At 40.5% G+C, this 15,974-nt stretch overlaps 1 protein-coding gene across 1 annotated transcript in view; it reads right to left on the bottom strand.

Annotated features, from left to right (window-relative positions):
- Nucleotides 1–15,974, bottom strand: part of IYO (RPAP1-like, carboxy-terminal protein) — a 53,644-nt gene that overhangs the window by 19,629 nt on the left and 18,041 nt on the right. The window contains exons 5-6 of the mRNA XM_088956369.1: nucleotides 4,438–4,543; nucleotides 4,036–4,293 (exon numbers count right to left, since the gene is read on the bottom strand). Coding sequence (XP_088812495.1) covers nucleotides 4,036–4,293; nucleotides 4,438–4,543 — 364 coding nt within the window. The remainder of the gene's footprint in view (nucleotides 1–4,035; nucleotides 4,294–4,437; nucleotides 4,544–15,974) is intronic.

Genomic DNA, 15,974 nt, shown 5'->3' with positions numbered 1-15,974 from the left:
CATCCATTGCTGATATTCCCATTCCTAGAACAGTACAGGAAGCCCTGACCGCTCCTGAGTGGAAGGATGCAATGAAGGTACAAATGGATGCCCTTTTGAGAAACAATACCTGGGAGCTAGTTAATCAACCCAAAGGGAAGAAACCAGTTGAATGTAGATGGGTGTTTACTGTGAAACATAATGTAGATGATTCCATTGAAAGGTATAAGGCTCAATTAGTTGCAAAGGGATTTACTCAGACTTATGGTATAGATTACTTGGAGACTTTTGCACTAGTAGCAAAAATGACCACTATCAAAGTGTTATTATCTCTTACAGCCAGTTACTCTTGGCCCTTGTTCCAAATGGATGTTAAAAATGCCTTCCTCAATGGAGACTTGCAAGAAGAAGTGTACATGCAATTACCTCCTGGTTTTTATAGTACAGAGACAAGTAAGAAGGTTTGTCGGTTGAATAAAGCTTTGTATGGACTAAAACAGTCCCCTAGAGCCTGGTTTAATAGATTCAAACAAGCCCTTGAAAAGTTTGGCTATGTGCAGGCTCAATCAGATCACACTTTGTTTATTAAGAAAGTGGATACTTCCTTGACTCTACTTACTGTATATGTGGATGACATTGTAGTAACAGAGAGTGATAACAGTGAAACTGAGTCTCTTAAGAAACTTCTCCATCAAGAATTAGAGGTAAAGGACCTGGGAGAGCTACGATATTTCTTGGGTATTGAGGTAGCTCGGTCCAAGCATGGAATCTTTGTTTCTCAAAGGAAGTATGTCCTTGATTTGTTAGAAGAAAAAGGAAAGTTGGGTGTTAAGCCAGCTGATACACCTATTGAACAGAATCACAAGATTAGTGTAAAAGGCGGAGAGCCTCTTAAAGATAAAGCTATGTTCTAAAGAATAGTTAGTAAACTACTCTATCTTTGTCTTACAAGACCAGATATCAGCTATGCAGTCAGTGTTGTTAGTCAGTATATGCACTCTTCCAGAACTACCCACCTACTTGTTGTTGAGAGGATATTGGCATATTTAAAGAGGTGTCCAGGCAGAGGTGTACAATTTAAGGATAATAATCACATGAAGATAGAAGTTTACACAGATGTAGATTGGGTCGGTTGTGTTGATGATAGAAGGTTTACCTCTGGATATTTTGCCTTTGTAGGAGGTAACCTTGTTTCTTGGAGTAAGAAACAAAATGTTGTTTCTCGTTCCAGTGTTGAAGCTGAATATCGATCCATGGCAAATGGTGTGGCTGAAATACTGTGGTTGAAATCACTGTTTGATGAATTGGGTATTACCTATGAGAAACCTCTAATGTTGCATTGTGATAATCAAATTGCTATTAATATAGTTCATAACCCGGTACAACATGACAGAACCAAGCACATTGAAGTCAATCGACATTTTACTAGGGAAAGGGTTGCATCTCAAGAAGTCTGTCTTCCATATATCAGCTCCAACATGCAGCTTGCTAATCTTCTCACCAAAGCAGTTTCAAAGAAGAAGTTAGAAGCAGATCTATGCAAGTTGGGAATGACAAACATCTATTCCCAACTTGAGGGGGAGTGTAGAAACCACCGATGTGGTCCCCACCTCTTTCTATTGTACTCGTATACAACTTCTAGTTATTTAAGTGTCAGTCCACAATTAGTTGTTAGTCTTTTATTAGGATTTTAATTTTGCCATGTAAGCGATCTTATCCTTACTTCAGAATTACTATAAATAGAAAGAGGGGGTGGCAGATTAAGCATCCTCTTCTTTTCTGAAATCCTTCCTTCGAAATCTTCTTCTCTTCTTTTCTCTTTCTCCTCTCATTCTCTCCTCTCATCCTCTTAATTTCCTGTTGATTATACACCACAGCTTGGGCTGTTAGTAGTCTCATACGACTACAATTACCTCATCATCGCTTTCTTTTCCTGATTCTAACTGTTACCTCCAAGGGGAAAAGTTGTATATTTTTCTGGTTGTACACTCTTTCTGCATCCAACATTTTGCCGCCTTCAACCTCTCTCCCGGCTTCCTCAGCCCTTTTGATTTTCTCCTCTCCCTAAGTGTCTTCCAATCCCCCAACATCTACCTTCGCTTCCTTCCCCACACAAATTTCCAAAATCATCATATTATTCTCCTATTTAACCCTACCAATCTCTTCAACCAAATGAACATCCTGAATGTTCACAATCTCTCTCTCATCTCTACCATATTTCCTTCCCAGCAATGCTACAGTTGCAGATCTAGTATTCTCCTTTTCCATTACAAATTCTTCCTCTCTCAACCTCCGTCCCACCAAACCGTCTCATCATCCCCTCCACCCTTATGGATCAGATCAATTTCTATTTCATTCTCACCAACTTCTTGTCGTAGAAAACTCTCTACAGCAAGAACTTTCCCATCACCCCCATCAACAATTGAAGGGTTTATATCCCTCAATCCCTTCTCTGGAACTTTCAAAATTTCCTTTTCTCCAAAATGTCTGTGACTCTCCCTTGGAAGCAAACCTTTATTTTTATAAAAAAAAAATTGTAGTTCTCCTCTCCACACAAAACCCTCAGCATTACACAATCGAGATTCTAAGACCTTCCTTATCAGCAAACTGATTAAGTTTTCTTCCTATGGTCCTACCTACACAAAGACGAAGATAGACCCTTCCACCGGTCCATGGACAGCCCAACATCTTTTCATCTCACATGCGTTAAAAGAGGGTCATGAGCCTTGAGGCTAATGGGCCCAAAGAAACTTGACCCGTCCCCTTCTACTCTGTAATCAATTCAGTTCATGATTCCTTCTTCAATGGGCCTACCAATCGGCCCCTGAGAAAATTCCAACCGATTCATAATTCCATCTTCAGTGGGCCTACCATCCGGCCCATGAGAAAACTCCAGTCGACCATCCACTTGAGACTCAACATGATAACTTACAAGTCACATGAAACATTCTGCCCCACTAATTTGAGTAGCAACACTCAACCCAAACCATCATCTTCAAAAGAAACATTCAGTCTCCCTCTTGACCCCCTTGGAGAATCGATCCCAAACCTTTTCCCTTCTTGGTCTCCCCATGCATTCACAACCCCAGTGTTGCTACATGTAACCACCTAGGAAACTAAACAATCATGTGTCGTCCTTCCTTTCCTGGTTTCGAAACTTCTCCACCTAATCCCTTGTCTTATCCTCTACCTTGAAATCTTTCTCCCAAACTTGTCATACTTCTCTTCTCGCTTGAACCATCCAGTCGTTTCAAGCCAATGTAGACTTTCTTCTTCAATCCATTTGTCTTCCTCCCGTTTGGGCATCCTTCCACAGAGAAGCTTCAACAGATGTTGTCAACTAGGCTGAGTAGCACCTCTGATCTACAGATACCTCAACTTTCCTTGGAATCCCCTCGGTTTAACTAGGGGCAGAGAAAGGTGGCGGAGGGAGCCATGCCCCCCATGCCTTAAAAATCCCTACATCCCCACTTATATCTATCTTATATTTTGCCCCCCCCCCCAATCCATATTTATTAGCTTTTGCCCCCCCCCCAAAAAAAACTCCTGGATTTGCCCCTGGGTTTAACTCCACTCAACTGCTCAAGAAGATGGCAGTAGAGTGAAAAACGCTCACAAATACACTCTCCAATCTCACACTGCAGATTGAAGCAATCGATATGAAAATTTCTTCCTTCCACAAAATGAACTTTGTTTTCTCTTTTCTTTTGTCTCCTCCTTCTCTTGCAACCATGACAGACATCATTCTTCACTTTCTCTTCTCCTTTCTTACTCAGATTTTTGCATTTCTATTGCTGAAAACAACAAGTCAGCATACTGCAAATTTTATCATACAATAGCATCAAAAGCAACAGAATTTCTCAATGCTAAACAGCTGTAAATTATCATGCAAAACAAGAAAGAAGAAAATCAACAGTATAACATCCACAATACATCAGTAAATTCAAGTTATGAAGGAAAAATGTTTAAGTTGTGTATTGCATCTATAGAATTTTAAGTGTTATTGGACCTTGGTTTCCTTGCATATGTGACATTGGTGACCATTATCATGCTTACCTCTAAAAGATGGCGTATCCTTGGAAGGACTCCCATCTTTACAAGACCTGCAGCAAAGTCTTGTCCAGCCACAACAATATCGTCCTGAATTGTGTGTTCCCCTTCATTCTCATCATTCCTAACCTCATGAACCAAAGGGAATATGTTGGAAGGTTTTGTATTGTATTTCCAAAATCCACCATGGAGGAAACCAACATTAATCTCTGGTCTACTACGAAACACAGGGGCAGTATAGATGTCCTCGTACTCTGCCAATTTCTGGAAACAGGATAACAGATTAAACATTTCTCCCAATTATAAACCCCTCAATGTTAAAAGTCAATAAGTATTGGGAGATAAGAGTAATAAAATCAGTATGAAGGAAGCAATAAAGAAAAGACAGGTTTAAAAGTTTTATTTTACCTCGGAAATATCAAAGAAGTTCTCATTCATTTCACAGCTCAGAATGCACTGGATAACTTTTGCACATGCCAAAACGACAGAAATATGGTTGTCATCCAAAGCCATCCTGTGATTCATATATAAATGATTAGAAATAAACAAAGGCCCTGTTCGGTAGCGCTGAACAGTAAAATATTAAAGTTTACAGTACAAAAAATTGAACCTTAAGAGCGTTTGGTTCACTCTTTAATCTTCAGTCCTAATGTACGGACCATACCCATCCTTTCATGTAATGTTGTATTTATTTTTCAAATATACCCTCACAACACTTTCTCCTTTGAGGACCCCAATTTTATTAATAATAATGATATTAACAAAAACAAATATATATTAGAAATAATATTAACATATTAATAAAAATAATAAAATAATAAAACCACTAAGTAATATTTAACTATTTATTAAATGATAAATTATTAAATTATTTTTTATAATTATTTATTAATAATTAGGTCAGACAATCGGGTCGGGTCAGGTAGAGTTCGAGTTGGATCAAGGCAGTTTTTGTCTTTTCAAGTCGGGTTGACTTTTGGGCTGGATCGGCAAAAGGTTAAACCTTAATCCTAAATATTCAGGTTAGCATTGATGCACGGGTCAAATGGATCAACGGTTCAATCACTCAAATCAATTGGCCTTTGACAAAGTCAACGGTTTTTACCAAAAAAAAAAGGTGACTTGGCGGTGACCCGTGACCCAACCAAAATTCTCTTCATGTCAGGTAAAACCATGCCTTCTTTAGTTCGGGGCACTAGATAACGGACCCTAACCCACTTTTTCGGTTGACTCGGATTGACATGTTGAATTGACTTTTTGTCAGGTCTATTAATAATTAATTATTTATTGTATAATTATATCTTTACTTTATTAATTTTGTTAATTATTAATTACATTTAATTATTTAATCATGATTGTTTACTTTACTAATTTAATTTGCTTATGAACAATTGATCATTAATTATTAGTTATTAGATAATAAATAATTGATGAGTTATTATATGATTATTTTATTAAATCATTAAAATAATTAGTTATTAATGAATTAATTAATTATTAAATGCTTAATTATTTAAAAAACAATTATATCATTATATAATTATTAAAATAAAATTATTAAAATTTTATTTTAATTAATTATTGATATTTTTTATCAATTCTTTAAAAATATTCAATTATTTATGTTTTTTATCAATTTCATTATTTATTCAATTATTTATATTAACTTAATTAATTTTTAATTAGTTTGCTAAATAGTTAACTACCTTTCTCATATCAAGGGTAAAAATATTCAAGTCATTTTTCAAAACTCAGCATTCAGATTTCCAAACTACATTCTTTACATTCAAACTTTAGAACCAAGAAAAGTTCACCAACTCCAATACACCACTGAAATAATTATTATTAGACATTGTACGCCCTTAACTCCAATCAACTTGATGTACATTATGACATTTATTATAAATGAATAAAGTACATATTTGATTCATGTTATTGTACTATGTTTTTGTGTAATACCCTTAAACTAGACACTTATGAGACTCATGTTAGTTTAAAATCTACATAGCCATTGGATAGATCTAGCGAGATTTATCCTGCCAAGGCTAACATTGATGTACCGCCAAGTTGGTTCGGGTAGATTGTCTCAGCTACCAGGATGAGACCTGAGGTACATGCTGTGTGGGTTTTCTTGAAACCCTGAACCGGACCAAATTCCAGTAATTGCCCTAGACCTTGGAGATAGATGGGCAAAATTGGAATGTTACACCTGACCCCTAAACTCGATTATGCTACTACACTAGGTGTCGGATTGGGTTGTCTTTGATATGCCAATCAATGAGATCTTTAGAGGGGGTCAAAACCTAGGTATGTTGGGACAGTCTGAGAATTCATCTGAGTGGATGATTATAGTGACAGGATCAGCTCCTTTGTCGAACAAAGTGAATGATCAGGGAATGAACTCTCTCTGATGGAAACCTTAACTGCCAACAGTGGATTTCAAATATGTTTGAAATTTGGTTTTGCAAAATATATTTATATAGACGTATACTTATATACTGTGGTTTCAAATTGTTTGCAAAAAGGTTTTAATTCCTGAGATCATGTGAGAAGAGAGTGCAGCACTGTACCTTGTAGCCGTGGGAGAGGTCTTCTCTTGTCGGGCAGCGTTTGATCATTAAGGGCGGAGAGGTTAAGTGTAAAACCATTGAGGGTTATACCTGATGGGCTAATCTTGCATCTGCCCACAGTCCTTGAGCCTTCATAAGATGGCTGAACCCAATGACCATTTAGTGTAAATGTTCGGCCCGTTAAGAGCCCAAGGTGATGGACTCGGGAGTTCACTGTATCAAACAGTGAATTCAGACAAGCATTGTAACTAAAGCTAGGCTGAACCCATGTGGCTAATGTGTACATCAATGATAGGGTCCCACGCCATACAAAGAGAGCCAAGCTAGCCAACATTAAAAAGAAGTGAGCATGAAAGCTTAATGGGCCTAAAGCCCATTTCAAACAGGGTTAATTGGATTAATTAAATAGGGGCGAATCTGGGTATGGATCAGCAGATAAGGATAAGAAGATAACTCCTATTCACTTAAAGAGTCCAAATCCAAATAGAGATTTGGATCAGGAAACTTCTAATTTGATTAGGAGTAGCTGATCTTGATCTGCAGATTAGATAAGGGATTATCCTTATCACTTAAAGAGTTCAAATCCAAATAAGATTTGGATCAGGAAACTCCTAACCAAATTAGGATATTCACTCTTTAAGGGTTATATATATAAAGAGGAGGGCAAACTAAAAAAAGGTTACACACAGATATACAGTTTGACTGTTTCTGCCTCTAGTTTTCTCTCTCTGCTCTTGCCGCCCTACCCTGTTCGATCTCCAATTCTTGGAACTAATCAAGATTCAATCTTGATATTGTTTCTTGCTAGAAGAAACAATTCTGAAGCTGTGCTCACTACCCCATTCGATTCTTGCTGAAGAATCAGAGGTTCTTGGGGAAGAACCACTTGTTGATCCTGCCTCATCCAAAGTTGTGTCATCTTCAGTGGAGGGAGGATTTGGTACACTCTTTGGGTGTGAACACCTACGTTGGAATGAGCTTTTTGTGTGGATTCCGTATCAGGTATACCTCTACCTAATCTTGGTTTCAGATTTGGTCCAGTTTTGTTACAAAAATGAACCTTGAAAATGCAGTTTTCTAAATTAGGGAATACAATCCCCGGATGGGAGTGAAAGAAATTTTTGAAATTTTGCCCAACCTTCCTATAGGGCTCGGCCATTCATATGATGAATCTCCCATCCCTTATGTGGTATCAGAGTCAGGTTCAAGTCTTCAACCAAATTAGATCAGATCTGGATCTGCGCAAATGGGCAGAAGGCGTTCCACTCGATTTGCGCAATTAGCAGTTTCTCTAGGAATTGGTTCCCAGATTTTTGGGCGTATGATCTGAAAAATAAATCTTTATTATTCTATTATATTTATGGAATTATTTTGTGAATGTTTCTTGAATTCTTGGGCTGCACGTGTAATGGAGATCGAATCTTTCTGGTGCCAAGATTGACGCACCCTGCTATTTCTATTCTATTTGATTTCATCTGTAAATAATTTTTTTTTTATTTTTAAACAAATTGTATAGGATTCAATGTGATGTGATAATAGAAAAATTAGGTTTTTTCTATTTTATTTCATCTAGAGATTGTTGGAGCGTGCAACAAAGGGAAAGAAGAATTTGCATAAAGAAGTTCTGCGATATGCGATTTGGCAAATTTCAATTCTGCCACCTACGATTAATCTTTCTTTGCAAAATTGCAGGATGTCCAAGATGGTGAGAGGGTTGGAACTGTCTCTGTATCTGATTGTCTAAGGAGGCTATGATGTAGCACCGGGCAAGAGAATTTTTCTCCTCCCATTCTTGATATTCCCTCCTGCGGGCCTTAGAATCCCTATCACCTAAACGATCCGGAGCAGGGTTCTTAGCAACTTTGTCCAATTTTTCGAACGTCAAAACCAGCATAAGATTACGAAATTAGTCAGCGTAATTTAGGCCTTTAAGCTTGTTATCGTCCAACAGTTTGGCGAATTGTCCGTTTGCCATTTCTGATAAAAGGCAAAGCAAATATTAATTCACAACCTTATTTGATTCATGTTTACTACATAGATATGTCTTTTAATCTATGTTCCATTTCCATTTGTTCATCTCTAAGATTTTCCTCCTATCTTAGTGACGAAGACTACGAAATATGTCTTTAAAAATGTGGGAAACCACATACAGTGCATGGAGCCAACTATTTCAGCTGCATAACCCCACCACCTTTTGTGAAGGATCATATCCACTCATCTTATGATTTTTCCCTTTGGTCTCTGTCAGACAAGGTTCATTGCCATTTTAAGTTAAACATTTATGTCCGGTAAGTGCTTACCCATCATATTCGTGAACGCCAAGGTACCACGAGAGAGTCTTCCATTTTAGAATAGGCCCCTCTCACATCGGTCTATGACGCCCCTATCATCTTATGAAACAATCCAATAGACCCAACAACAAATGGATAGCTCAATTTTATGGTGCATCTTCTCATTACTGAATGACCCATCTTCATGCTAATGATGGAAGGCCTTAAGAGAGTTCATCATATGGATCTCCCTATCACATGCACTTATATTTTCAGGAATGAACGAATAATTGCGCTCTAGTTTTATTTAGGTCAAACCAAAGTGGCTCCCACTGACTTTCTTAAAGTCAGATTCAGATGGGCCCTAAACAGCAAGGGTTTCGCACGGTTCCTCTTGGGGAGGAAGCTGAAGTGGGGCCCATCAAGAAGGGAGATCATCCAATGATCCTAAGGACACCATGACAATAATGTGCATTCAGCCATGGTGTGCGAAAGAGCCACTATCGAAATAAGATGGGCCAAGTGCTTATGGCCCATGTACGTAGCACATCACATATCCGTACATCAGAATCAGCCCAACAAAGCCCATGTACGTAGCCTTCATTTGCTGACGTGGCGAAAGGACAAGGTGGGTTGGGGAGCCGAAAGGGTTGGTCTGAGCCGTTGAAGGTGGCGGGTGAGTCGGGCAGGGTGAAGGTTGAGCCGGGACAGATTTGGAAGGGCCCACGTGACAAATTAAAAGGTCACGCGGACGGGTTGGGTGGGCGTAACACCGAAAGGGGGATCCGGTTGAAGGACCCACGTGATAACTTAAGTCATCACGTGGGTCAGGGCAAAGGGGCTTCTCTTGGGGCGCTGATAGACAGTGCTAATGGTCTATCATCGTCCCAAGTCGTGAGAAAGGGGGGGCTTGTGCGCAGCGACGGAAGCTGGAGAAGAAACCAGTGCTGCAGTGGGTTTCCCAACAATGTTTGGAGGAGCTTAGCCAACGGCGACGCTCCTCAGAAAGGCCAAATCCAAGATTCAATAGGGACAGAACTTAAAGAGAGGGAAGTGAAGGATGAAGGATGGGTGCAGTGCAGTGAAGGAGATGAAGAAGCAGAGGACCTTTCTGCTGATGGTACTGGCATGGGCAGTGTAAACGACGAAGGTAGTTGTGCTGGTGGTGACGTGGATGGGTGGAATATTGCTAGCTTATTTCAGGATGTAGGTTGCAATCGAGTCAACTCATTCCCAAGATTACAGAGTGTGCAAGGATTATTAGAAGGGGTAAACCGGGAGAACAGGAAGCTGAGCAGGAACACACCATCTAGGGGTGAACCAGGGGTAGAGGAGAAAGATCACCAGGTTGGCAAAAGGACAAAAATACTTCCCAACCAACCAAGGGAGACAGATGTTTACCAACCTCTGTAACATGAGAGGGAGGCCGGGAGCAATCCTTTTCTAGCCTGTCCACCAATCCCAGGTAACCCAGTGAATTTGGTTTGTGCTACTAATGTGTCTCCTGTGTCTTTGGTTTACCAACCTCTGTTCCATGTCCTGTAGCCCATGAGTTTGCAGCCGTGCTAGAAGGCGGGCTCTCCGAGGAGGAGGAGGAGGAGAAGGGGATGAGGGAAAGTGGGAAGGTGAGGGAAGGAAGGTTCAGGAGTGAAAAAGTGTGAGAAATCATTGAAAAAGTGTTTAAGGAAGTGGAAGGAAAACTGAGTTGGATGAGGGAAGGTGAGGAAGGAAGAGGGGAGGGGCTAGTGGAGAGGGAAAGGTTTGAGGGTAGAGATGGAGGGAAAGGAACAGGGAAGGAGGGAAGTAATAGGAGAGGGAGGTTGGATGGAGAGGAAAGAACAAAGGTGGGACCAGAGGAGAGGAAGAACGGGCAGATGGGTAGAGATGGAGGGGTTTCTGTAGGAAGGGTAGGGGTGGAGGACTCGATGAGAGAAGACTTGCTGAATTTATAGAGAAGTTGGGTTGTAGGTTGGAAGATTTGAATGTGTTGAAAGAAAGTTTACAGAAGAGGAAGAAGGAGATCAGAACAAAGAAGAGGAGATTGACTGAAGTAGAGAGATTGAAGAGAGATGTAGGAGACAACAATCTCGGGGTAAAAGGAGATAGGAGGAAAGGGGGAAAGTAGTGGAAGGTGGCAAGGGGTTTAATTAAGAAGTGGAATGAAGATCCTCAGTTAGAATGTGAGGGGAAATGGAATTTAATAACATTTAGGCACGGAGTGTTTGGAAAGCCAGGGGGGTCAATTGGGTGGCTGCTCCCTCTTGGGGTGCATCCGGGGGGATTGTAACAATGTGGAAGAGGGATGTGGTTGAAGGCCTAGAGGAGTTGATCGGAAAGTTCTCGGTTTCCGTGAAATTTAAGCAGCTTGAGGGTGATTTTACGTGGGTTCTCACAAATGTTTACGGACCAAATGACTACAAAAAGAGAAAGGAGTTGTGGGAGGAATTGGCAGATGTTAGAGGGTTGTGGGATGGGTCCTGGTGCATGGGTGGGGATTTCAATGTGATTAGATTCTCGAAGGAATCCAATAAAGTTAACCAGAAGGTGACAAAAAGCACGAGGAAGTTTAACAGCTTTGTGGATGACTTTGAGCTTAAAGAGATCCCCCAAGCTCATAAGACATTTACTTGGTCAAATCTCCAATCTAGACCCATTTGTTCTAAATTGGATAGATTCATGTTCTCTCTGGATTGGGAAGCCAATTGGGGAACCTTGGCTTCTAGAGCTCTTCCAAAGGTGACCTCCGATCATTAGCCCATAGTGTTATGTAAGGAGGAAAGAAGGCGTGGAGGTCCTACCCCCTTAAGATTTGAAAATATGTAGTTACTCCACCCAGGGTTTAACAACAAAGTGAGGGAGTGGTGGTTTGAGTGTAACCCATTGGTGGAATGGGAGGGGATGAAATTCCATAAGAAACTTCATGTTTTGAAAGGAAAAATCAATTAGTGGAATTTGGTGGAGTTTGGCAAGATAGAAAAAAGAAAGGGAGATCTGCTGGATAAGATTGAAAGCCTTGACTTTAAAGAAGAAAGAGGAGAACTTGGAGAGGAAGACATTGAGCTCAGGAGAGATTTAAGAAGACAGTTAGAGGATTGCCTACACAAGGAGGAAATTAGCTGGAGGCAAAAATCTCGGTGTAAATGGGTGCAAGAGGGGGACAGAAACACTAGGTTTTTCCACTCTCTAGCAGAAGGCAGGAGAAGGAAGAACCTGATCTCCAAATTGGTAGTAGATGGAGTTGAGCTAGTGCATCAAGAGGAGATTGTCGGGGTTTGTGTGGAGCACTTCAAATCTATCCTAAGAAGGCCTGTGTGTAGAAAGGTGTGGGTAGAAGGTTTGGACTGGTCAGATGTAGGGGTGGAGTACAGGAGAAGGTTGGAGAGAAGCTTTAGTTTAGAAGAGATCAAGGAGACTGTATTTTCTATGGATAGAACAAAAGCCCCAGGGTCGGATGGGTTCACTATGGGTTTTTATCAAAACTGTTGGGACATTTTGAAAGATGATCTTTTGCAGGTATTTGAGGAGTTTTACAGGAGAGGAATTGTCAATCTGGGTGTGAATTCCACATTTATAGCCTTAATTCCAAAAAAGAAAGATGCTTTCCACCCGAAGGATTTTAAGCCAATTAGCTTGGTTAATAGCTTGTATAAGATCATTGCAAAAGTATTGTCTTTAAGGCTGAAGAAGGTTTTGCCAGATATTGTTGCACACTACCAAGGAGCTTTTGTGAATGGAAGACAAATCACTGATCAGATTTTAATTGCTAACGAGAGTGTGGAGAACTTTAACAGGGATAAGAAGAAGGGAGTGGTTTGTAAGCTAGACTTGGAAAAGGCTTATGACTTGGTGGACTGGGAATTTTTGAGGAAAGTTTTGACTAAATTCGGGTTCGGGGCTAGATGGTGTAAGTGGATCATGGGTTGTGTCCGGAATTGTCATTACTCAGTGCTAGTGAATGGGACAGTGGTAGACTTCTTTCCAGCCAGTAGGGGTATAAGACAAGGAGACCCCCTTTCACCTTTCTTGTTCATTCAAATTGCGGAGGTTTTGGGGAAATTGATTCACAGAGCAGATTCTAGGGGGCTTATTAGAGGCTGGAGGTTTGGGAGGGCGGAAACCCCTCTTACTCACTTGTAGTTTGCTGACGACACAATTTTGTTTTGTGAAGGCGGTAATGTAAGCTTTATTAGGAATTTGAAGTCGGTGATACAACTGTTTGAGCAAATATCCAACTTGAAAGTTAACTTCGGGAAAAGTTGTGTTGTGGGGGTGAATTTGAAGGAGGGAGAGATCAAGGAGAGTGCTGAAGTATTGGGGTGTGAAGTCCTGGGTTGGCCTTTGAACTACTTAGGGTTGCCTTTGGGGGATAATCCCATGAGAGAGAGATTTTGGAACCCGGTGGTGGAAAGGTTCGAAAAAAGACTGGTGTCATGGAAAAAGAACTATCTCTCTCTTGGTGGGAGAATTACTCTTATTAAGGCCATGCTTGCTAATTTACCTATCTTTTTCCTGTCGGTGTTTAAAATCCCAGTGAAGGTTGCTAATAGGTTGGAAAAGTTAATGAGAGATTTCCTGTGGGAACTGGGAGAGGAAAAGAGGGATCATAGAGTGAGATGGGAGATAGTTTGTAGGAGTAAGACATGTGGTGGCTTCGGGCTTGGGAATATTAGGAGAAGGAATATGACTCTGTTGGGAAAGTAGTTGTGGAGATTCCTAGTGGAGAAGGAGAAGCTTTGGGCTAGAATAGTGGCAAGTATTCATGGGTTGGAGCATAATGGATGGGACGCTGGAATCAGAGCTAGGACCACAAGCAATTCTCCTTGGAAAGTCATTCATGACCTACTTTTAGTCTTCTCCCCTAATATCAGGTATGATTTGAATTCCGGTAACTCCATAAAATTTTGGGAACAAACCTGGGTGGGGAGTGCCCCTCTAAAGGATCAGTTTCCTTCTTTGTTTGCTCTTTCTGATTTGAAAAATGAGCCAATCTCGTCTTTTACCACCCCATCCTCTTCCATTTCTGGGATTGGGTGGAACTTGGGTCTAAGAAGGGATTTGAGGGACTCAGACTTTGACACTATTTTGAGCCTTATTGCAACTCTTGATAACGTTGTCTTAGACCCCACTAGAGCGGACTCTAGAATTTGGACACCTTCTCCCAATGGCATGTTTACTTGTGCTTCTTTCTTCAAAGTCTTAAGTCAGTCCACCACTCCTACCTTCCCTCCTTTTCCTGTTGATGAGGTTTGGTGCAGAGCAATACCTCCTAGGGTTGGTAGTTTTTGTTGGGAAGTCTATCTAGAAAGAATCAACACTGGTGATACTCCAAAAGAAGAAACCCAATACTTGTTTGTCACCTCAGTGGTGTGTTCTCTGTAAAGCGGATGGGGAGACTGGTCTTCACCTACTGGTGTCTTACCATTTTGCGAGGTCAATTTGGGAATGGGCTTTGTCCCTATTTGGCTGTTGTTGGAACCCCCCATCAGACTTGCAAGGCCTTTTTTCCCCTTCTTTTTTCAGGTGGCGGATAAAAAGGGGAAGGACAATGTGGAGAGGACTAAGGGCTGCAGTATGTTGGACACTTTGGGAAGAAAGAAACTCCAGGATATTCTCAGAAGCTCAGAGAGGAGTAGTAGATCTGAGGGTTACCATTCATATTAGGGTGGTACAGTGGCTGAAATCTTTGGAGCTTTTCACAGATTACATTATGGATGACATGTTGAGGAAGTGGGGTGAAATTGCAAGTTGCACACAAACTAAGTCAGTAATGAGTGTGGCTTAGACCCCTCCACCTAGTGGATTCGTGAAACTACACTTTGATGGGTGTAGCAGGGGAAATCCGAGACAATCAAGGATTGGGGGTGTTTTTAGGGATGGAAATGTGGTCATTTCTGCCATGTTCTCAGGCCCAATTGGTGTGGGTGACTCCCTTAGAGCTGAGATTTTTGCAGTTATGGAAGGAGTCCAAAAAGCTAAGGAGTTGAACATCAGGAAACTCTTAATTGAAGGGGATTCAGAGGTGGTGATAGGGTGGCTGCTTAAAGATCACAATGGCTTATGGAAGTACAATAATGAGAGGAGGAAATTCAAGTGGCTGGTGCGGGAGATGGAAGTTAAGATACGTTGGGTTAAAAGATCGGCTAATTCCCTAGTTAACGGTTTAGCTAAACAAGGGGCAGAAAAAGATTCACATTTTTTGGCCAAGCTGTAACTTTAGTGTGTTTTCTTTCTTTTCTCTTTCTTTTTTCCTTTTCTTGAGGTTCTTTGTTGCTCTTGGAAGATAAGTGTGTTTGTCTTCCTTTTGTAAATCTTCTATTGATGAATTACTGAAAGTGTTATTGATCAAAAAAAAAAAAAAGAACGAAATGTCCAAGGATATCTTGGATAGTCTAAGAACCATGTATGAAGAGCAGAATTGTTCTACTCGCCGAAAGGTCCTAAAGCAATTTATGACCACTCAAATGTCCAAGAATCAGCTAGTTCATGACCATTGTCTTAAGATGATGGGATACATTAATGAACTGGAGGTTCTGAGATCTGGGCTAGATCATGTCACCAAGGTTGATGCCATCCTAAATTCTTTGCCTCCTTCCTTCAATCAATTCATTATGAACTATAATATGAACAAGCTAAATGTTAGCCTTTAGGAACTCATCAATATGTTGCAGAGGGTTGAAGAGTTGATAAAGAAGGATGAGCCCATGGCCATGCTTGTTGAACGTGGCAAAGCGGGCAAAAAGAAGAGGAAGGCAAAGAAGAAATCTCAGAAGAAAGTTAACAAGCCAAAAAGGCAAAAGAAGGACAAAGCATCAAATGCTTGTCACTTTTGCAAGCAGACCAGCCACTTGAAGAGGAACTGTCCTAAGTACCTAGAGACCAAAAACAGGGTAATTTTGAATTCTGTGTCATAGAGACCAATATGTTGGTTACTTCTACATCCTAGTGCTTTGACTACGGGGCTTCTACTCATGCATGTAATACATTGTAGGGGTTTAGGACAAGCAGAAGATTGAGTTACAAAGAAAAACTCTTTACTTAGGGACTTCTACAACGGCTGCAGCTACAGCTATAGTAATGTGATTACTATTAAACGGAATAACAAATT

The sequence above is a fragment of the Nelumbo lutea genome, chromosome 7 (assembly GCF_056320005.1).
Source record: "Nelumbo lutea isolate HS-2025 chromosome 7, American lotus-T2T, whole genome shotgun sequence".
NCBI classification, from domain to species: domain Eukaryota; kingdom Viridiplantae; phylum Streptophyta; class Magnoliopsida; order Proteales; family Nelumbonaceae; genus Nelumbo; species Nelumbo lutea.
The sequence above is the reverse complement of the archived record's forward strand: the minus strand, read 5'-3'. Positions and strand labels throughout refer to the sequence as shown.